This window comes from Suricata suricatta, chromosome 3, assembly GCF_006229205.1.
Source record: "Suricata suricatta isolate VVHF042 chromosome 3, meerkat_22Aug2017_6uvM2_HiC, whole genome shotgun sequence".
In the NCBI taxonomy this organism is placed as follows: domain Eukaryota; kingdom Metazoa; phylum Chordata; class Mammalia; order Carnivora; family Herpestidae; genus Suricata; species Suricata suricatta.
The window spans coordinates 41,899,104-41,917,808 of record NC_043702.1 but is presented as its reverse complement, the minus strand read 5'-3'; the positions used below and the strand labels follow the sequence as shown (position 1 = coordinate 41,917,808).

The window sequence follows — 18,705 nt, the reverse complement described above, 5'->3', positions numbered from 1 at the left end:
AGATCTGAACTGAGATCATGAGTGGGACTGAGCCACCCAAGTACTCCCTGATTTATTTTATTTTATTTTTATTAAAAATTTAAATATTTGTTATTTTGAGAGAGAGAGAGACGGGGCTTGAGTTGGGGAGGGGGAGAGAGAGGAGACACAGAATCTGAAGTAGGCTACAGGTTCTGAGCTGTCAGCACAGAGCCTGACATGGGGCTCGAACTCACGAGCCATGAGATAGTGACCTGAGCCAAAGTCACTTAACTGAGCCATCCAGGCGTTCCTACTACTTCCTCACCCCAAATTTATTTTAAATAGAGTCCTCTGTCTATATAGGAAGCCATATGGAATTGTTTGTTGTATTTACTTTAAGGATGTTGCAGAGAATGTCCTTAATCATGTTTTTCTAGTGTCCTCTTTGTGAGGACTCTGGTGGAAATGTTCTGTCTTACAGTGGTGGTTATACAACTACATGGGTTTGTCAGAAAAGGGTGAATTTTATTATATTATACTTCAATAAGCCAGACTTTAAAAAATGCAGTTGAATCTATCAATCCTTACAGCCAATTTGAAAAAAGGGGAAAAAAAAGTGTCTGTGAGAAATTGGAGTATGCACAGAGGCATACTTTGATTGACTTCTAAACCTGATTGTTTAAGAATATTTCCTGGTAGGAGATTAGTTTTTTAAGGTTTACAATGATTGACTATAATTTTGCTGAATTTTAGGAAATTGGGCTTGTGGAAGAGAGTCTGGGAGAATGCACCTCAAGTTAGCCTGATGGTCTTCCATCCAATAGACACTTTGACAATATGAGTACTGTCAGGAGTTTACAAAGGAATAAGGGAACTGGCCTTGGGGAAGGTGCAGATTGCCTCTCCAAGAGCAATATAAAATCCAGTTGGGCACATGTGAGTGGGTATAAAAGATGAGATTGGTTAGATGGACTCTTTTTGAGAAGGCAGGTTATATTAAAACCTTTTTCTTTGAAACCTTTTCCATTAAACATTAGCCTCTCTCTGTGTGGCTTACCTCCAGCATAAAGGATGGGTGGGAGAAGTTACACAGGGGTCCTCTAGGGGGAATGGATATCTCTGAAGTTGACCTCACCTTGAACACCAGCAACAAGATTTTTTGTAGTTGGTCATGGCAGATGCCTTGGTATCATAACTTCCTCACCTGGTTCAACAGCTTCCCTAGGGCTTCTGCACATAGAGACCTCTCCAGGTCTTGGGTATTTGGGGATCCCAGATTATTAACTCAGGCAGCATCTGGGCAATGGCACCACTAAAGCAAGGCAAGGATCTGAATAGACCTGCAGCTTATATACATGCATTAGCATGCAGGAAAACCCCTCCCCTTCCTCATCACCAGAGAAAACTGACAGGATGGAACTTCTCTTCATCCTAAACTCCTTTCCCAGGCTCAAGTTGGATTTGTGGGACTGGAGACTTAGAGATGGAAAGGATCATAGGACTCACCTAGTCCAAACTCTTCTAGATCCCTAGTTTCATGAGTTTTACCTCTCTACCTGCTTTCAGTGCAATTTACCTGAGAATACCACCAGAGAATGATACTTCCTTCCCCTAAGGAGAGGTCATCCCTGGCAGTGGTTCCAACAGCCGTAAGCCCCAAAGTTGGGCCAGTATTGACATGACAATCAAGAAGCTTCATGATTCATCCCAGGATAGCCTGTGAATTGCTGCTGTTCAGGTCCCATCATTCCTTCCATCTGGTGTCTATTACCTGCCAGAACTCAGGACATTAGCTTATTTGGCTTTTCTCTCAGGCCTTCTTGCTGGTTTTTGAGTGATGTAGGTGTGATTCTATCATTCTTGACCTATTCTGAAATCTTTTTTTCTTTTTCTTTTTAAAGATTTTATCCAGTGTGGGACTCAAACTCACAACCCTGAGATCAAGAGTTACAGGCTCTTCGGCTGAGACAACCAGGTGCCTCTATTCTGAAATCTTAATACTTAATCCTTCTGGAGCCAAAATTGTAAGCAACATGTGAAAAACAAAATCAGAAATGAAACAGATACATACAAACGAGTCTTTTGTTAATGTTATATTAACACTGGTTTCTTCAAGTGTCTTATCTTGCAAGCTTTGGTTTTTAGCATTCCAATCACAACATCCTCAATTGGTGGTCATGCCAGTGAGAGGAGAACTTCAAACTTGAACCATTTCCTGGAAACGGGTATATACAAAGCTGAAGAAATAAGATATGATTGTTGGCAAAGATCAGTCTTTAAGCTTTTTCATTTGCTTCCTTCTGAGTGTCAAGGGTTTATCCTGTCATTCAGCAGAATATGGAGACTTCATCTAAAATTGGAAAATGAAAATGATTTTTGAGGAAACTATTAGTTTTGCAAATAAGTCATAATTTCTTAGGTAAACGTCCTCTTATCTACTATATACATCACAGCATTTCTACCAGGTAACTAGTAAGTATTCACAAATTTCATCCCGCAAAAAGGTAAGGAGGAAATGCATGCAAAATGGAATAAGGGAATGCTTGCAAAGTGTAGCAAAAGTTCTCTTATAACTAAATGATTTAAGACAACATTGAAATAAACTGTCAAAGGGGACTGTGGATTTTCCATCCATGGAAATCTTCAAGAAAAGGACTAAAACTCACTTTGATTTATAACCCGTGTAGAGGAGCAAAAATTTCCACCCCAAAATATGTCTTTTTATCATGTGGATTATTTTAGGCTGATTATTTTTAAGAAACAAAAGGCTCAGGAAGAAATTTTAACTTTTCCCCCTAACTGTCTGAAAGCATTTAGATAGAGGACCTGCTCCAGGAAGGGCGCTATCACCATAGATAGACAACTGCAGTATAATATGAACTACCTATGGTAGACAGGGAGGGACCAACAGTCTGTTTGTTAAAATTCTTCTCTGTGTCCCATTGTTTCTGTATGGCCCAGCAAATATTTGTTTATGAAATGTTTACTCCTTTTCATCTTGATGTGAATTGTCTTCATTCCCTTTGAAGTCCCATACTCCTAGCCCATTTTCCTTAGCTCAGTATGGCATATAAGCCTTTAACTGCCTGACTGTGGGCCTCATGGGCCTATGGGCTGACTAATGGCCTCCCTCTTAGTACTTTATTTGGTTAGTAATTATTTGATTTTTCTCCTATACATCTGTTTCATATCAGTTTAATTCTTAGGTCAGCCAGAAGAATCTTGAAGGGTAAAGTAAAAATTTTTATTCCCGACACCAGATAGAAGTCTCTCAGGGCTCAGGGTCCCTTCAAGATTCTATTATTCCAGTATGTTCATCCTTTGTAAATACCATCGCCTGATGGTATTGAGGAACAATAATAGATAGAATGTATCCTAAATCACATTTCACATTTAAGATTGCGACTCACTTCTCAGTAGAGTATTATTATGCTGCTATTGATTCTAATTCATATGCTACTTGAAGAAGCTCCTGGGACAGGACTAATCATGCAAATGACAATTAATCAAGAAAAATTGGAATTTGTGATGCTTGGACTAAAATAAATATTGACCAATGGCCAATGGTGAAAGTAGGCACAAAGAGAACATGAGTGAGATACAGGAATACTGCGCCCTTTGATGGAAAGAACTTAAAGCAGTTGAAATGAGAGAAGGTGTCTGCTTCCGATGCCCATGATATCAGTGACCCACAGCAACATACAGACACACCCAGTGTTATGCACATGGATTTGTTCCAACAAATGTGTTCTCTCACTTCTCAGGCAGAACGTCAGCCCTTTTGATTAATAGGTACCACATTTGCTTCATCAGGAGTGCCCTTGACCAGTAATGGAAAAGAAAGGGAACGTACTGCAGTTTCAATTGTTGTGGGACTCAGGTTTTCTCTCAGCACTGCATACACACTTGGAGACATGGGAAGAAGATCTGATGGAGAATGTGGCTCAGTTGAATCACTTCGGCTTAAAGAGATAACAATGTACATATTAAAGAGGATTAAATGGAACTCATTTCTAGCACTTCATCTGTTTGTGACACTGAGATGCCTAGTTCATTGTTTGAAATCAGAGCACTCAGCCTATTATGGAATATATATCATATAAAAGGGCAACTTTATAATTCCAGGTATGGTAGGCTATGGAGCATTTTGAAGTCTAGCTTTATGTGTTAAAGAAAATGAGACACTGAGCATTAACATACTTTATTGTCATGTATATGTACTCTGCTCTATCCTTAAATTTCCTGTAGAAAAGCTTATTTATTTAAAAAATAAATTCCATAATCGGTATCTTACATGTGGCTATTACTTACATTGTTGAAATGGGGATAAAAACAGATGGAACATAACCTTTGTCCCCCCTTTCTGTTGGTCTTGAGACTAGAAAAGAAAGGCAGGATAAATGTTATCAATATTATTGATAAAATTTTTAATAGGTCTGGAAAAATATAAGCAATGTTAAAAAGAAGAGAGATAGGGGCGCCTAGGTGGCTCAGTCAGTTAAGCGTCCAACTTCAGCTCAGGTCATGATCTCACGGTTCGTGGGTTCGAGCCCCGCATCGGGCTCTGTGCTGACAGCTAGCTTAGAGCCTGGAGACTCTCTTTGGATTCTGTGTCTCCCTCTCTCCCTGATCCTCCCCTGCTCATGCTGTCTCTCTCTCTCTCTCTCAAACATAAATAAAACATTAAAAATTTTTTTTTTAAAGAAAAAAGAGATAATGTGACTTTAGCGATTCATCAAATCGCTAAAAAGTATTTTAGGTGAACCTAAAACGTGCCAGAAGAGAAGAACAAATCTCTTGACAGGCCTAATCTGACTTTGCATATTATCATCTCCAAAATGCATAGGAGAAATGGAGAGTGAACTATCTTACCTATCTTCTATCTTCTATGTTATGTTTGATTATAAAGACTGATTTATTTGTGTTCTGGAGGGATTTAGAGTAACTCCAGGGCAGCAGCAAGTCACTATCCGTGAGTTAACAATTGTAGGATATTCCACAAGATGGTACTCATAGATTTAGTGGCTATAGATCAACACTGTAATGGATCATATACACTTTTATTGGAGACATAGAATGGTGAAGTCACATTATAATTACATAGCTAATTTTATTTATGTTCTGTCATGTATTTAACAAATATTTACCGAGTGCTTATGTTGGTCAGGTATTATTTTAGCCCCTTAAGATACAACCAGGAAAGGAAGCATGTCAAGAATTGTTATTGGTAGACTAGCAGTAGTGGGGAATGAAGCGCAGACTCCTGTCCCCTCCCTGCCAAATAACCATACAGTCTGAGTTGTGTGATGACAGTAGGTGAAAAAGCTTATAAACTCTGGGCTTCTTTTGCAGAAAACAAACTTGCCTAACTTGTGACAGCTTTCTAATCATTACTTCCTCTTTTTTTTCTTCTTCCACAGTCATAGAGGTGAAGTCAGCACCCACTTCTATTTTAGAAAGGAGAAAACCCAAACTCTACAAGTGGCTATAAGAGGCCATGGTTAAGTCCGGTCACAGCTATTGATTCCCAACTACTCTGCTGGAGTCGGACAGCCCCAGCCACGCCCCCTCAGGAACTGTTTGACCCACTACTTCATTTCTAAGGCTTTGACCTCCATGTACCCGCTAGGTCTTATGATGATCAAAGGATAAAAAGAGGAACTTTGTTTACTCCAATTTGAGGTCATTTCCCAAAATCTGGACAAAACAAGCAAGCAGAAAGAAACTAACCTTCGCATGGCTGGGAGCTGTAGTGTTTACTGAAGGCTTTGTCTTTGGGAATGTCAGGATAAAGGAACTTCAGAGGGTTTTCAGGAATGTTTTCAGCCATAATAACCTTGTAGTCTCGAAGGATGTCAGCAAATGGCAGAGCAGACAACCGGCCTTTATTGTAGGGTTCTACAGAGTGGAATCGTACTTCTCCTGGAAAAACAGAAAGGAGGAGGGGCCCCTGGGTGGCTCAGTTGGTTAAATGTTTAGCTCTTGGTTTGGGCTCAGGTCATGAGCTCATGGTTTGTGAGATCAAGCCCCCCGTCAGGCTCTGTGCTGACAGTGCGAAACCTGCTTGGGATTCTCACATGCTCCTTCTCTTTCTGCCTTTCCCCCATTCTCTCTTTCTCTCTCTCTCTCTTTCAAAATAAATAAATAAACCTTTTTAAAAAAGGTGGGTGAGGGGAGGAATATTCAGGTTCCTGTAGCCATTCTTTGTGGGCATTCTGCCTGCCCACATTATCTTTATGTCACTGGCTATAAAACAATGCCAGCCCTTCTCTGCAGTGTGGATGGTATATATGGCCATGTGACAGAAGACACCCACACAGGCTCTGAGAAATTCTCTTCTGGGACAACTGTAGCAACTAACGTTCAAACCCACCGAACACATGAATAACAGAACACCACGCTACACGCTTCTGAAAACTGAAACACCAATAGTCAAACTCAATCCTAACTTCACATGAATAAACAAGAGTGAGCATGTACCATTTTCGGAATGGTCTACCCAGGTGAAAGTTATTCCTCCAAGGTGGCTTTCACTGAATCTTAGCAAAAACGTTCCAGGCATTTTATCCTTTAGCAGGAGGCGCTCCTTCTCTTTGCTAACAAAGCCCATGACATACCTAAAAATAGAACAATGCATAGTTAATCTGATCAAACACTGTAATTTATTACACTTGCATTTATTTTGTTCACAAAGAACAGGTTTGTACTGAGTATAATAAAAAGTCAATGAAACAGTCTTCTAAGATTAAAGTAAATATCAGCACTCTATGAAGAATGTAGGAAATCGAACTATTCCCACTTCCCCCTTGACACTAAACATGTTTAAAAAGAAAAGAAAAAGAAGGGGAAAAAAAACAACAGCATAAAAATAAGAACCTAATGACCTCCTATGGAAAACATAGCCTGTAACTCACCCATCAATCCAAAGGGGAAGAATGTGTTTCTTAATTAGATCTAATATTGCTTCAAGCCATGTCCAAAAGGTAAATGATTTACCAGGTAAGTGTTCCTATTGGAATAAACATACATTAGGACAATGATTACTTCAATAGTAATAATTGAATATTATTCCAAATACTATTTCACTAGTAATTGATATAATAATTCAGTGAAATATTTTGTTTAAGAGAGACAATAGAGTTAAAATAAATAAATGCATCCAGGAAATCCTTAAAACCCCAGACTGTAATATGGAGGCTTAAATAGAAGCACTACTAAAAAAATGATCTAAATGATATTCTTGTTCCCCTATTTGTACCTTGCAGAACTTGGCCCAGGTGAGATGACCATCATTGTAGCTAGACTGGACTAAAATGAAAGAAAAGAATGAGATTTTTATTAAACAATTAGACTCTTCAATTTGGTGCTCAATTTTGATTTTCCCAAGCCCCTTTCAAGAATTTTTTAAGCACCTGCTATGGATTTATGGTGTGCTTGATGCTAGGAACAGTGAAGATGTGAAATATGAAATTTATTATCTAAGAAAAATTTTTTTCAGTGGAGGAGCTAAGATAGTTTTAGGAAGAGGGTGAATGTCTAGGACTAGGTCCCCATAAATGAATAGGATATAAGTTACCAGAGAAGGAAGAATAAACCACTCCAGTAGTAAAAATAATGCAGGATGAGGCATAGGACATGAACATGGCTTATGTAGGAGACAGCAAGAGCTGCCTATTGTTGGTAAATAAGCATAAAATAAATTTATGTAAGTTAGATATAGCCAGATTACCAGGAGGCCTGATTATTACCATGAAAAGAATGAACTAGTGATCCATTAGGCAATAAGGAGCCATTGACTACTTTGATCCAGAGCAATGAAAGGTTACAAAAGTTTCTATCTAAATATTTAAGGAAATTATAACCCATAACGATAATTTACTAAAGATCTGAAAGGATATGGCCACTACCTGTGTTGTGCATTTAAAAACTTGATTCACTCAACAAATATTTACTGAGTGGCTACTATTGCAGTTTATAAACTAAACAAAGTCCAAAAAGCATATTTACATTAACTAAACTTTTTAATATTCCCCAAAGGTCTGATTTATTTAAATACCTATTGATCACACAGTCGGTACAAGTGGCAACCCAGCACCACTTGCCAAATCACACACGATTTCACTGCTATTGCTCAAATCCATCTTTGGCCCTACTTTAGCTACAAATGTATACAAATCCATCTTAACTCTTTGTTTTTTTTGTTTTTTTTTTTTGGTGCTAAATGTGTTCACCCAGATCTGTCAAAATATAGATATCTTTTGAAATTCTTTTAGAAAAATCTTATGTTATCATCACTATATGAAGTAACAATGACTATTTTACAAATTTTAAAAATATTAGTCAAAACTGAAATTTTCTTGACACGGAGGATTAAGTATTGCATGGGTGGCTTTGAATTTCTAGTAAATTCTCTGGTCCTGGAATCAGCTATTGTCCAGTTGGTTAATGACCACTGTGATAGTAACATGAAAAATCAAGCCACCATTAAGGCTTCACATTACACTCAGTGGAAATGGCACAGAAGCACCCTAGAGAATGGAGAGTGGAATGGAAAGGAAGGGGCTTTGGACCTGGACAGACCTGGCCTGGGTCTTGGCTCTGCTGTGTGCTAGCCATCCAGCCACGGCAGTCACTTAACCTCCGAACCTAAATCCTCATCTATAAAATGTATAAAACAATGAGTTATCCCTTCTGAAGAAAAAAACATAACATTTAGCTCTATGCCTGACAATATAGTAGACACTCAATAAATTGTGACTATCATTATTATTACTGATAGTAGTAATATCACCTTGTTCTTTAAAATACTTGAATACCCAAAACAGAGACAAGCCTTCCACATCTAACAGTTCTCACCTGTAAGCTTCTCCGCCAACATATTGAGTTGATCAGAGTTAAGGCCACGGCCTACATATGATGAAAACTGCCAGCTCATCACTTCCAGGAGTTGACTCAAAGTGGCAGAAGGAGGATTATTAAAGAAAACCAGGTTCTGAAATAGAATTGTTAATGATACTATATTCATTAATTACATTGAACACACTATAATTTGATATATAAAGTTCCTGCTTGAAACTCTTCATGCCAAGCTAAATGAATACAGAATATTGTCTCCTCTCTCTTGTGCTTTTTATTTTTATTTATTTATTTTTTTAAGTTGGGTTATCTTTTGAACTGCTTTTTTTTTTTAAAGATTTATTTCATTTTTAGAGAGAGCATTAGTGGTGGAGAGAAGCAGAGGGACAGAGAGAGGGAGAGAGACTCCCAAGCAGGCTCCCTGCTCAGCACAGAGGCCAACACAGGACTCAGTCCCACAATCCTGGGATCAGGACTTGAACTGATATCAAGAATCCGGGGCTAAACCGACTGAGCCACCCAGGTGCACCTCTGCTGTGCTTTTAAATTGAACCGATTTTGTCTTTTCCTAAAGAGTTCTTTAATCGTTTAGTTCAATAAAATATATGGCCCCGTCTTATCCTTGAAAGAATCATTGGGTATCTTTTAAAATTCTATAGACTATGAGCTATCAATCAACTCATATAAATACTTAACATTGGACAATACTCTTTTCTGAACTAATAATATTACACAGATTATTTAATATCAAGTTATTTAATTAGTTTATCATGGGTTGGTACAAGTTATACCTTGAACAAACAAAGCATCCCACAGCACAAAAATGGTTAAGTCTCAGGCTAAAGAAGGTGTCTCTACAATATGAATGCATAATTCATCTGAGTCCTGTTTTATGGATAATATAGTAGTCTTCTGTGTGATTAACTGCAAACAAGATTGCTTGTACCAGCAACTGGGTGAACAATAGTGAAAGAGATGACTTTATCTCATATTAATGGAAAACAGAAGGTGTGAAAGCCAGGAAAAATGTTCTAAGGAGAGAAGGAGGGCAAGAATTAAGTAATCTAGTGCAGTACGGGGAGAAGGTCTTTGGTGAGTGTGAACTAAGCTGGGCAGCAAGAAAAGGAATCAATCCAATAGACTTCAGAAAATGGGACAGAAAGAGGACACAGCACCCAACACCAACAAGGAGTGGGAGATAGGAAGGGGAGGAATGGAGAGAAAGGGTTTCTAGAGAAGCAATTTCCCCTGAATGAGAGACTGTGTCTGGATAAACGACCAAAAAGCATAGAATATAATCAAGGTCTAGGAGCTTAGGTTTTGAAGCAGAACAGAGTGAAGAAGAGAAGCAGAGTTCATTGTTATGCTGAACTCTGTAAGTAGGCTGTGCATCTGAGTTTTAGGAGCTGTATATAATCTGCATCTCCAGATTCCTCATCCAGGATCAGAGTAGAATCTGGGATAATTAGTAAGAGAACTTTGGTGGCTTTCTTACAGAAGGATGCTGAGGAAATCTTAGTTCAACAGTACTGAACTGAGGACAGAGAAGTAACCCATCTTTCCTCCTATATCCTGAAGTTGAATGAAAAGCTCTGAATATGTGTAGCTCCCAGGGGGAAATGGTATTTAATTTCAGGGGTGGAGGCTCTTCTTGGCTTTAGAGACCAGGTGACTTCTCTAGTGAGTCGTGTTCTCACTGTTATCCTGAGAGGAAGCGAGGCACCGTGTGCCCTGTGCAGCCTTCCTCTTTACAGTTAATCTGTTTCAGATGTCAGGGCACTGGAGGATGAGAAGGAATAGGGCTGAGTCACTTTCCATGTTGTTTCCTTATTAGGCACAATTTTTAAAAAGGGAAAGAACACTTAGAGTCAACTCATTATGTTTGTTCTTATTGCTAGAACCTATGGTAAAAAAAAAAAAATTCTTCCTTAAGAGGGAATATTTGCTTTGAATTAGGAAGAAATGTTATTTACATTTGACCTATTTTCTCTAGACCTTGGTGGTTTCCAGGACAACACACTGAGGTTTTCTAAGAGGGAACAAGGGAAGGGCTGACTCATCTTTCTTGCCACTCCCTTCCTTGGTTGTTTCTTAAGAAGAGCATCTGCTTTGGGCTTGCTTTGTAACTTAAGGCCAATTTTTGCTCTATTTCTCAAATAACCAACAGATGGCATTAAAACCTAACTTGAGCCTAGAATGAATTAAATCTATAATCAGCTTGAAAATATGTATAATTGGAGAGTAGTTAGGCAAGATTGGTTAATGTTCTAGTCACTTATTTGGAAACCAATTTTCTACCTTTGTAGAAAAGTCTGTTTGGAGGTGTGACCAAAAGTAATGGGGTAAACACAGCAGTCAGATATTCAATTCTAGACCAAGAAGTCTCCCCAAGTCCAATCAACAGAGCCAAAGGATGGGGTTAGAACTCTGTGATGCTCATAGTAGGAAGCTGACTAGACCCTCAGAAGTAACAAATACCTAACTGTCAGTTTTGCTGGTGAGAACCCTCCCAGTATCCAAGCACATCAGAACATATTGCTTTAAATATACATGAGAGAGGATTCATACAACTGAATACACTGGAATTCTGGAATAAAATAACCCAAAAAGTCATGCCAAATATCATATATATAAATATATGGATATATATTCAAAATTCATATATATATATGCTGATATATATGATGCAGATGGGTTTTATTGACAATAAAACAAATCAAATATCAAAGAGAATTAAAGGAGGAGAAATAAGGATAGAGACTTTACCTGGGAATCATTGGTTGACACATTGTACCAAATGATGGATGCCCAAGCATTAGGTAACTGACTGACATTAGAAATCATCACCACAGGTAATGAGCTGGTCTGGTTAAAAAAAAAAAAAAAGCATTGTTATTACAGGTAGTTGCACCTTGCACTGATTTTATACTTGACCCTGTCCCCTGAAGGGCTATCTCAAGCCAGTTCCAATCCTTTAATCCTGGTGTCTACACTGCCCTGAATACTAAAGTGACTTGTGAAGGTATGGGAACTTTATGAGCATGTATGAGACAAAATACAAGTTTGAAAGGAGCCATAAAAACAGGAATTCTTTCAGACTGTTTGGTCAGTTAGGTTCTCCAATTTCTTCCCTGGACATCATACAAATATTTATACTTTCTCATAACATGTATAGCCTAAAATGCAACTAATTAGAAGTTGTATTGATTTTGCAACTGTCCTCTTAATAAGTTACTTTAAAGAATTTAATTTTAAATTTATCTCTGAAATGGATTAATATATTCAAGTTATGATCTGACAATCTAATTAATGTCAGTACTAAACATGGGCGTTTTAACTACAGAAGATGGAGGGTGAGCGATTCTGGAGAAACATAGCTGCCTGGTCTGCTGTGGAAGTCACCCCCAGTACCAGTACGGTAGTTTTCAACCTCATGGACTAAACAGGCTTTCCCAGATAGTGTGCAAAACCAATCAACCTGCATTAGTTCCTTCTCCATCACAGAGGTTAGATTTCTTTAGACAGTAAAGTACCCAGCTTAAGAGGTCACAGAAATAGAAGTTTAGGGAAAAGAGATGAGGAAGGCATTTATGGAAAAACTTTACACATTAAATTCAAAAGACAAAAAAAGAAAGGCAGGGTTCTTAGACAATCCATCTCACAAATATGATCAGATCTGGGGTGTGTGTGTTCATGCACTCTTTCATTCATTTATTTGACAAATGTTGCACGTTACTATATGTTAGGCATTGACTGAGTCACTGGTAATGGAGTGACAAAGTCATGATGTCCTGCCTTCAAGTAGCTCAAAGTCAGTCATGTTCAATTTAATCCTCAGAATTTCTTTATTTCTTTTTGAGCACAGTGGTGACTATTGCAAGAGAATCAAAACAATGCATTGTTAATCTTCCTATCATTTGTCTTTACTCATTACATTAGAAAAACCTTCCTTCTGAGGGATTTTATGTACTATGTGACGTAGTTTAAGGTTTTCCACTAAGTATTCATGACTCAGAAGTCTGGGAAAAGAACCAACAGACATGCAACCTGGGCAAGAAATTATTCCATCTATATTAAATTGATAATGCCCATAACATTTTATCATTTACATTTAACCAGAATAGTATACATTCTAATAGTAGAATGTTGACTAATTAGTAACTGACATATCAATTTTCCATAGTAAAACAACAGCAAAAAATAGAGAATGTACTAAAACCTAGAAAAGGCTTAACTTTCATCTGCAAATGTCAGCAAATTACTGAAAATATTGTTAGTAAATAGTTGATTGACACCTACCTCCAAATCTATGGTCAGGCCGTAGAGGCAGATCTGTGACTCAAAGGTTATCGAATGAAGCTCTTCCGTCACCATGTGGCAGCCCTAAGGAAGAAAGAAAGAAGTTATCTTACAAATGCATTCCTGCTATGGATTAGTAGGCCTGCTTCTATGCAAATCAATAAATTCTTAAATTAAATGCCCCAAACATTGCCTATTATGGAACATTCCCTCTTATTATTTGAAGAAGTTATTTAGAGTATATACAGAATGAGGAATCTTCATTTCCACAAACAGAATGATCTTAAGTCTCCAAAACAGTGTAACTTCTGCTTAACATTCCAGCATATTTTCATCAGTTTAAATGCAGACCAATAATTCTTTATCTTTAATTTTTAAAAATTCATCCTTTTGACTTACAAACTATTAATAAAAGTGAGGCATATGTTTGTGGATATACCAGAAACAAGTCAGTATCATAATGAATTTATTTTCAAAGAAAGCAAGATTTCCTTCTGGTTAAACATGGCAGGTGGAAAACATGTATTTTCCTCTGCTCCCTCCAGAAACTTCAGTAAGTTTTGTCAACTTTCTAGGAAAGTAAAATTATAACCTAGATGCCTGCGTGAGAGGTGGGGGAGTGTGGAGGGAGGGTGACAATAGGGGGCAGTGTGAGCCCCTGAGGCCAGAGGATGCAGGGGGCTGAACAGGGGAGCAATTTGAGCCCATGCAATGAGTTCCCCAGCCCTCCCGTCCCTGGAGCGGGACAGAAGGTTTACTCAGTAGAGTGGATGAATCAGGGGAACGAGAGAAGCTGTCTGAATTTCAGATCTAACGTGAAACTGAGGGAAAGGATGAGATGCAATGCAAAAAAGAGGAAGATCCCGTAAAGGGCTATGGAGAAGTCTGTGCCCCTTTCTTTGACATCTTGAGGAAAGATATCTGGAAGTGGACAAGATCAAGGAGGAGACAAATTAAAGATATTGCCTTTGGGGGTCCTCCAATAAGACAGCCAGGTCCTAATAATCACCCCTAAGTCCACAATTCCCGACATACACATAGAGCTTCCAGACTTTTAGTGCCTTTTTCTTAAAAAGCAAACATTTGAAAATCACCAAACATGACAAAATCTGTTACATGAATACAGATACAAAAATCCATAAAAAAGAACTGAGAAAAAAGAGATACTGCAAAAAAGCAAATGAAGAGTTAAAAAAATGTATCAGGTTCAGTTTTATACATTAGCTTAACAAATAAGTGGCCTAAGAGTGGGGCAAATCAACCAATCATAATGGGTGGACATCACTTGGATACTGATTTGCACAAACCAACTTAACTGTAAAAAGATCTTTTTGAGACATTGGAGAAATTTGAACAAATAATGGAGTTTTATTAAGGAAAGATTTTAAGAAATTGCTATTTTTGTTTTTTGTGGTAAATATACTGTGGTTAAATTTTTAAAAACCTCTTATCCAGAGATTTGCTTACCAAAATATGAATGAGTAAGATGTTATATTATCTGGAATTTAAGTACTCCAGGAAAAAATGTGTGTTTATAGGGAGAAAACAGATGAAATAAGATGGGCAGATGTTAATCATTGTTGAAGTTGGGTGATGTATAAATGGAAGGTTCACTGTATTTTCTCTCTACTTTTGTGTGTATATGTGTATTCACTAAAAAGCTCTTAAAGATGTTTAAAATTTTTATTAATATCCTTAAAGATGTAACAAATATATTACATCAGTGAAACAAGACTAAGATGCTATCAAAAGGAACATTCAGAAAATAGTAATTAAAAACATAATAAGAGAAATAGACAAATCAACAGAAGGACTAGAAATAGACTGAAAAAAATGTCCCAGAAAGTAAAACAAAAAACTGAAGAAATTTAAAAAATTGGATAGAAAGATAGTAAATAATTAATACACAGACTCCAATAACAAACTAACAGAAACTTCAGAAATAGGATAAAAAAATGGAATAGAAAAAAGATCTTATCAATGATAACTCTCATCCACTGCTGTTGGGAGTTGGTACCATCACTTTACAGAATAATTTCTCAATATCTAGTAAAGTAGAAAATACACTTCCTAGGATGGTGGCAAAAGGAATTAAAAAAAAACCCAAAATAAAAAATAATTGTGCAACAGAATCAGAGGGCAATCAGCCCAAATTAGAGCAAGTGATGGAGGGTTCCCCAGAGGATGTTGCTAAGAAAAAAACAAAAACCCAGATTGACTTGTTTGGCCATATTGTAAAAAGTTTTCAAGTTTTCAAGAAGGGTTTTGGGCTATATTCGTGACAGGTACATAAAATAAAGTGACCAAATAAAAAAATTGAGGCAACTAATATATCCAAGGAAAATTAAAAGTAATACAAGAATGGAAATACATTTATACTATGATATATGTGGTCAGCTGTTAATAATTTTTATATACTCATAGTAATGTAAACATTGAATATATTGACTAAGTCAAAGTATATTATATAGTGATACTGTGAAAGTGGGGGGAAATTTACATGTATGGAGATATGGTATAAAAAAGCCATAGTTTAACCTTTTATAGAAAGAATTCAGGAGTTAAATATGTAATTTTTTAAAGAAATCAAGAAATTCTGGGGGCACCTGGGTGGTTAGTCTGTTAAATGTCTGACTTTTGATTTCCCTCAGGTTGTGATCTCGCCGTCATAAGATTGAGTCCTGCGTTGGGTCTGTGCTTGGCGTGGAACCTGCTTGAGATTCTCTCTCTCTCTTTGTCTCTCTTTCTCTCTCTCTCCCTTCCTGCTTGTGCTCTCTCTCTCTCTCTCTCTCTCTCTAAAACAATGCTAGTATGATATAAGCATAATACTTCAACTCAAAAAATGATCACCTCTAAAAAGTGGGTGTAGAGTGGGACAGAGTGGGACAGAAGTTGCTGCTTCTCCTTGATGAAATCCTACAGCACCTTGCTATGAGCCCAAGACCGGCTGCACTGTCATCTAGAAGCTCGTTAGGATCTCTGGTCTCCTCCTAAGCCTGCTGAATCAGATTTTGCATTTTAACAAGAACCTCGGGTGGAATTTCTGAGGTAGTGAGTCTCAATGTGCTTCATCCACATTATGTCTAGTCTCAAAAACGTTGTGGAAAACTTGGAGATGGTGCGGAAGCCTTCAACAATAAAAAAATTAAGCCTATAGGAACCTGTAAACAGAAGTATAATTATTGAGACTAGAAAGTCAGAGTGGGGTTGGAGGCAGCAGAATTAACTCTGGGAGAAATGATCTAATATTGAATATGTATTAATAAATTGGAATCTTTTTGTATTAACTTTCAAATAATAAAAATAGTTCTAATATGATGATATGAAGGACAATTACATGAGGAAGACTTTATTGACAATGAGGAATGTTAAATTTAGGATTTGTCCCTGAGAAGGAAGTAGAAAGTTAAAGACGCCTCTCTCTCTTGGTTTAGATCCCTGTGATATCTTACATTGCCTTCAGGTAGTTGAATTCATGGGATTGCTTCTTACTGGGTTAGTAGAAAGTTATGTTAGTGGAAATTTTGCTTGAAAATCCCTAAGACCATCCCTAAAATTACTTCCAGAACATCCATCATATGAAACACTTAGTTTCCCCTCAAGCCCTCTCCCATGTTGAAGTAAATAGCTGTTTCTTCAGTTGAGTAGGAGATGAAATAGCTTGTTTTTAGGCACCAAGTTGAACAAAACCCACATTTTTTAAACAACAGAGGATCTCACTGCCCCATATAAGGTGCTTACACTATGCAAACCCTTAGACAAACGAAGAATCCACAATTTCATGTTCACTAATGGGTGCCTTTCACAATCTCACTAAGTTCACTGGCAGACAGGATGATATAAGACTGTGTAGTACCTTTAAGAGGCTTGAGGCAAGCACAGATGGAGACCCACATACCATATGTCTAAACATTTAACCATTGTAAATCAAATTAACAAACCGATATATGATATAGCCTTCTGCCTTGACATCTAAGCTTTCATATTACCTAACTGCCAGGTTTCACCTCCTCAAAGTTCCACTGGAACATGGTGGCCTGGAGAGAGGTGGGCCAATCTGGACCCCTGCCCATGCCCCTGCCTCTTCCAACTCCGTGAGGAACCTCACTGACTAGTGTGACCCACTGGCCTCTGCTTGTGCCTAGAAATATTTGCATTGGTGGTGCCATCTGTGCTTGGGTCTCTGGGAAAGCGCCCTGCCTTGACCCCACAGACCTCTTTCTCAGGAGGGGGGCCACAGTTGGAGAACAGTAAAGGGAGCCTTTTTGAGTATGAGGTCCCATCCATCCCCTATAGTGATAGCCTCTCTAGTCTACTTGATATAATTAAATGTAAATATGATATAATTATTCGTGGTTACAGGTGACTTCCTCGGGTCTTTGTGTTATGGCACCTGTGTGTTCACAATCCAAAGTGTGAGAAACCTAGCTCCACAGACACAGCAATGACGCTCAGTTGTCCATTCACGTTGGAAAAAGGCTTTGTGCTTTGGTTATTACTTTACTGAACTGGAATGTAGATGGTGAGAGGTTTCCTCAGTGGTTCAAACTAATATCTAATGATTACTTAAAACCTCAAGTACAGTGTGAGGCGCACCAAGAATGAAATCCAACAAGGAAGCGACACACATTCCACATGACTGGAGAAAAGTGCTTTGACAAAAGGAAGCATTGTTAACTTTCAAAGCTTGCATGGCCATCGGTCAGAGTCTTTATTACTTTATCAGTGTAGTCCAAGCCAGGGACACTATTCAATTTCAGAATCTCAGGGTCCATTCTTCATAGACTGGGGAAAACATTGTGGAGAAGATACACCGTTAATGGCTGTGTTAAAAGCCATCCTAAACAGCGGAGATGATTATGGATTTAAAATATCCATATTTATGATATCTATATTATATGGCACTGAATAATAGAAATGGATTGGGTTTATTGTAATTGTAAAGAAAAGCACACACTGGATAATCTGCAAAGAAACTGGAAAACTGGCAGAACAGCTTGACCAGGCTCCACCTGGAAAAAAACACACAACCTGAGGAAAGCTAGGTATAGATGTCACCATGTTCTTCTTTTCTTTCCTCTGCTCAGTGCCTATTAATACACCCTGGAAATATAGACTATCTTAACAAATAGCTATGGTTTTTTACTTGGCAGAAAACCTCTGTTAAGAAAATATAACTGGAATAAAGCTAATTTTTACCTAACTTCCTTGCTCATCTCTTAGCAAGCCATAATCTATGATAATGTTGCACGGGTAAGACTACGTAAACAACAATCCATTCACCTAGAGTGTATTTGTTGAATACCTATCATGTGCTAGACACTGGCTTAGATGCTGGGAAACGATAAAAGGGGAAATGATGGTACAGTCACAGGAGAGAGAGACCTCAATCACAGAATCAGAGGAAAAAATGGAAAATGACAAGTAATTCTCAGCCCATAAAATAAGGGGACTGTGTGGACGTTGTCACATAAAAAGTTTACGTTTTTAGGGTTATCCTTGTATCGATGTTTCTTTTAAAAAGTGTTGCAGCTTCTTAAATTGTTCAGAAGGAAATCAACTTCCTGTGACAATGTGTGGGCTAGTTCG

General features: G+C 37.9%; 1 protein-coding gene across 5 annotated transcripts in view; it reads right to left on the bottom strand.

Moving 5' to 3' along the window:
* Positions 1–2,033: 2,033 nt before the first annotated feature.
* Positions 2,034–18,705, bottom strand: part of STAT4 (signal transducer and activator of transcription 4) — a 92,975-nt gene continuing 76,303 nt past the window's right edge. For 3 of the 5 annotated variants that reach the window (XM_029934215.1, XM_029934213.1, XM_029934214.1), the window contains exons 16-24: positions 13,117–13,200; positions 11,584–11,682; positions 8,818–8,953; positions 7,220–7,269; positions 6,876–6,970; positions 6,442–6,578; positions 5,692–5,883; positions 4,273–4,339; positions 3,734–3,923 (exon numbers count right to left, since the gene is read on the bottom strand). In XM_029934215.1, coding sequence (XP_029790075.1) covers positions 3,734–3,923; positions 4,273–4,339; positions 5,692–5,883; positions 6,442–6,578; positions 6,876–6,970; positions 7,220–7,269; positions 8,818–8,953; positions 11,584–11,682; positions 13,117–13,200 — 1,050 coding nt within the window. Of the gene's footprint in view, positions 2,312–3,733; positions 3,924–4,272; positions 4,340–5,691; positions 5,884–6,441; positions 6,579–6,875; positions 6,971–7,219; positions 7,270–8,817; positions 8,954–11,583; positions 11,683–13,116; positions 13,201–18,705 lie in introns of those variants that run through there. The other 2 variants (XM_029934216.1, XM_029934217.1) reach the window with 1 other exon arrangement.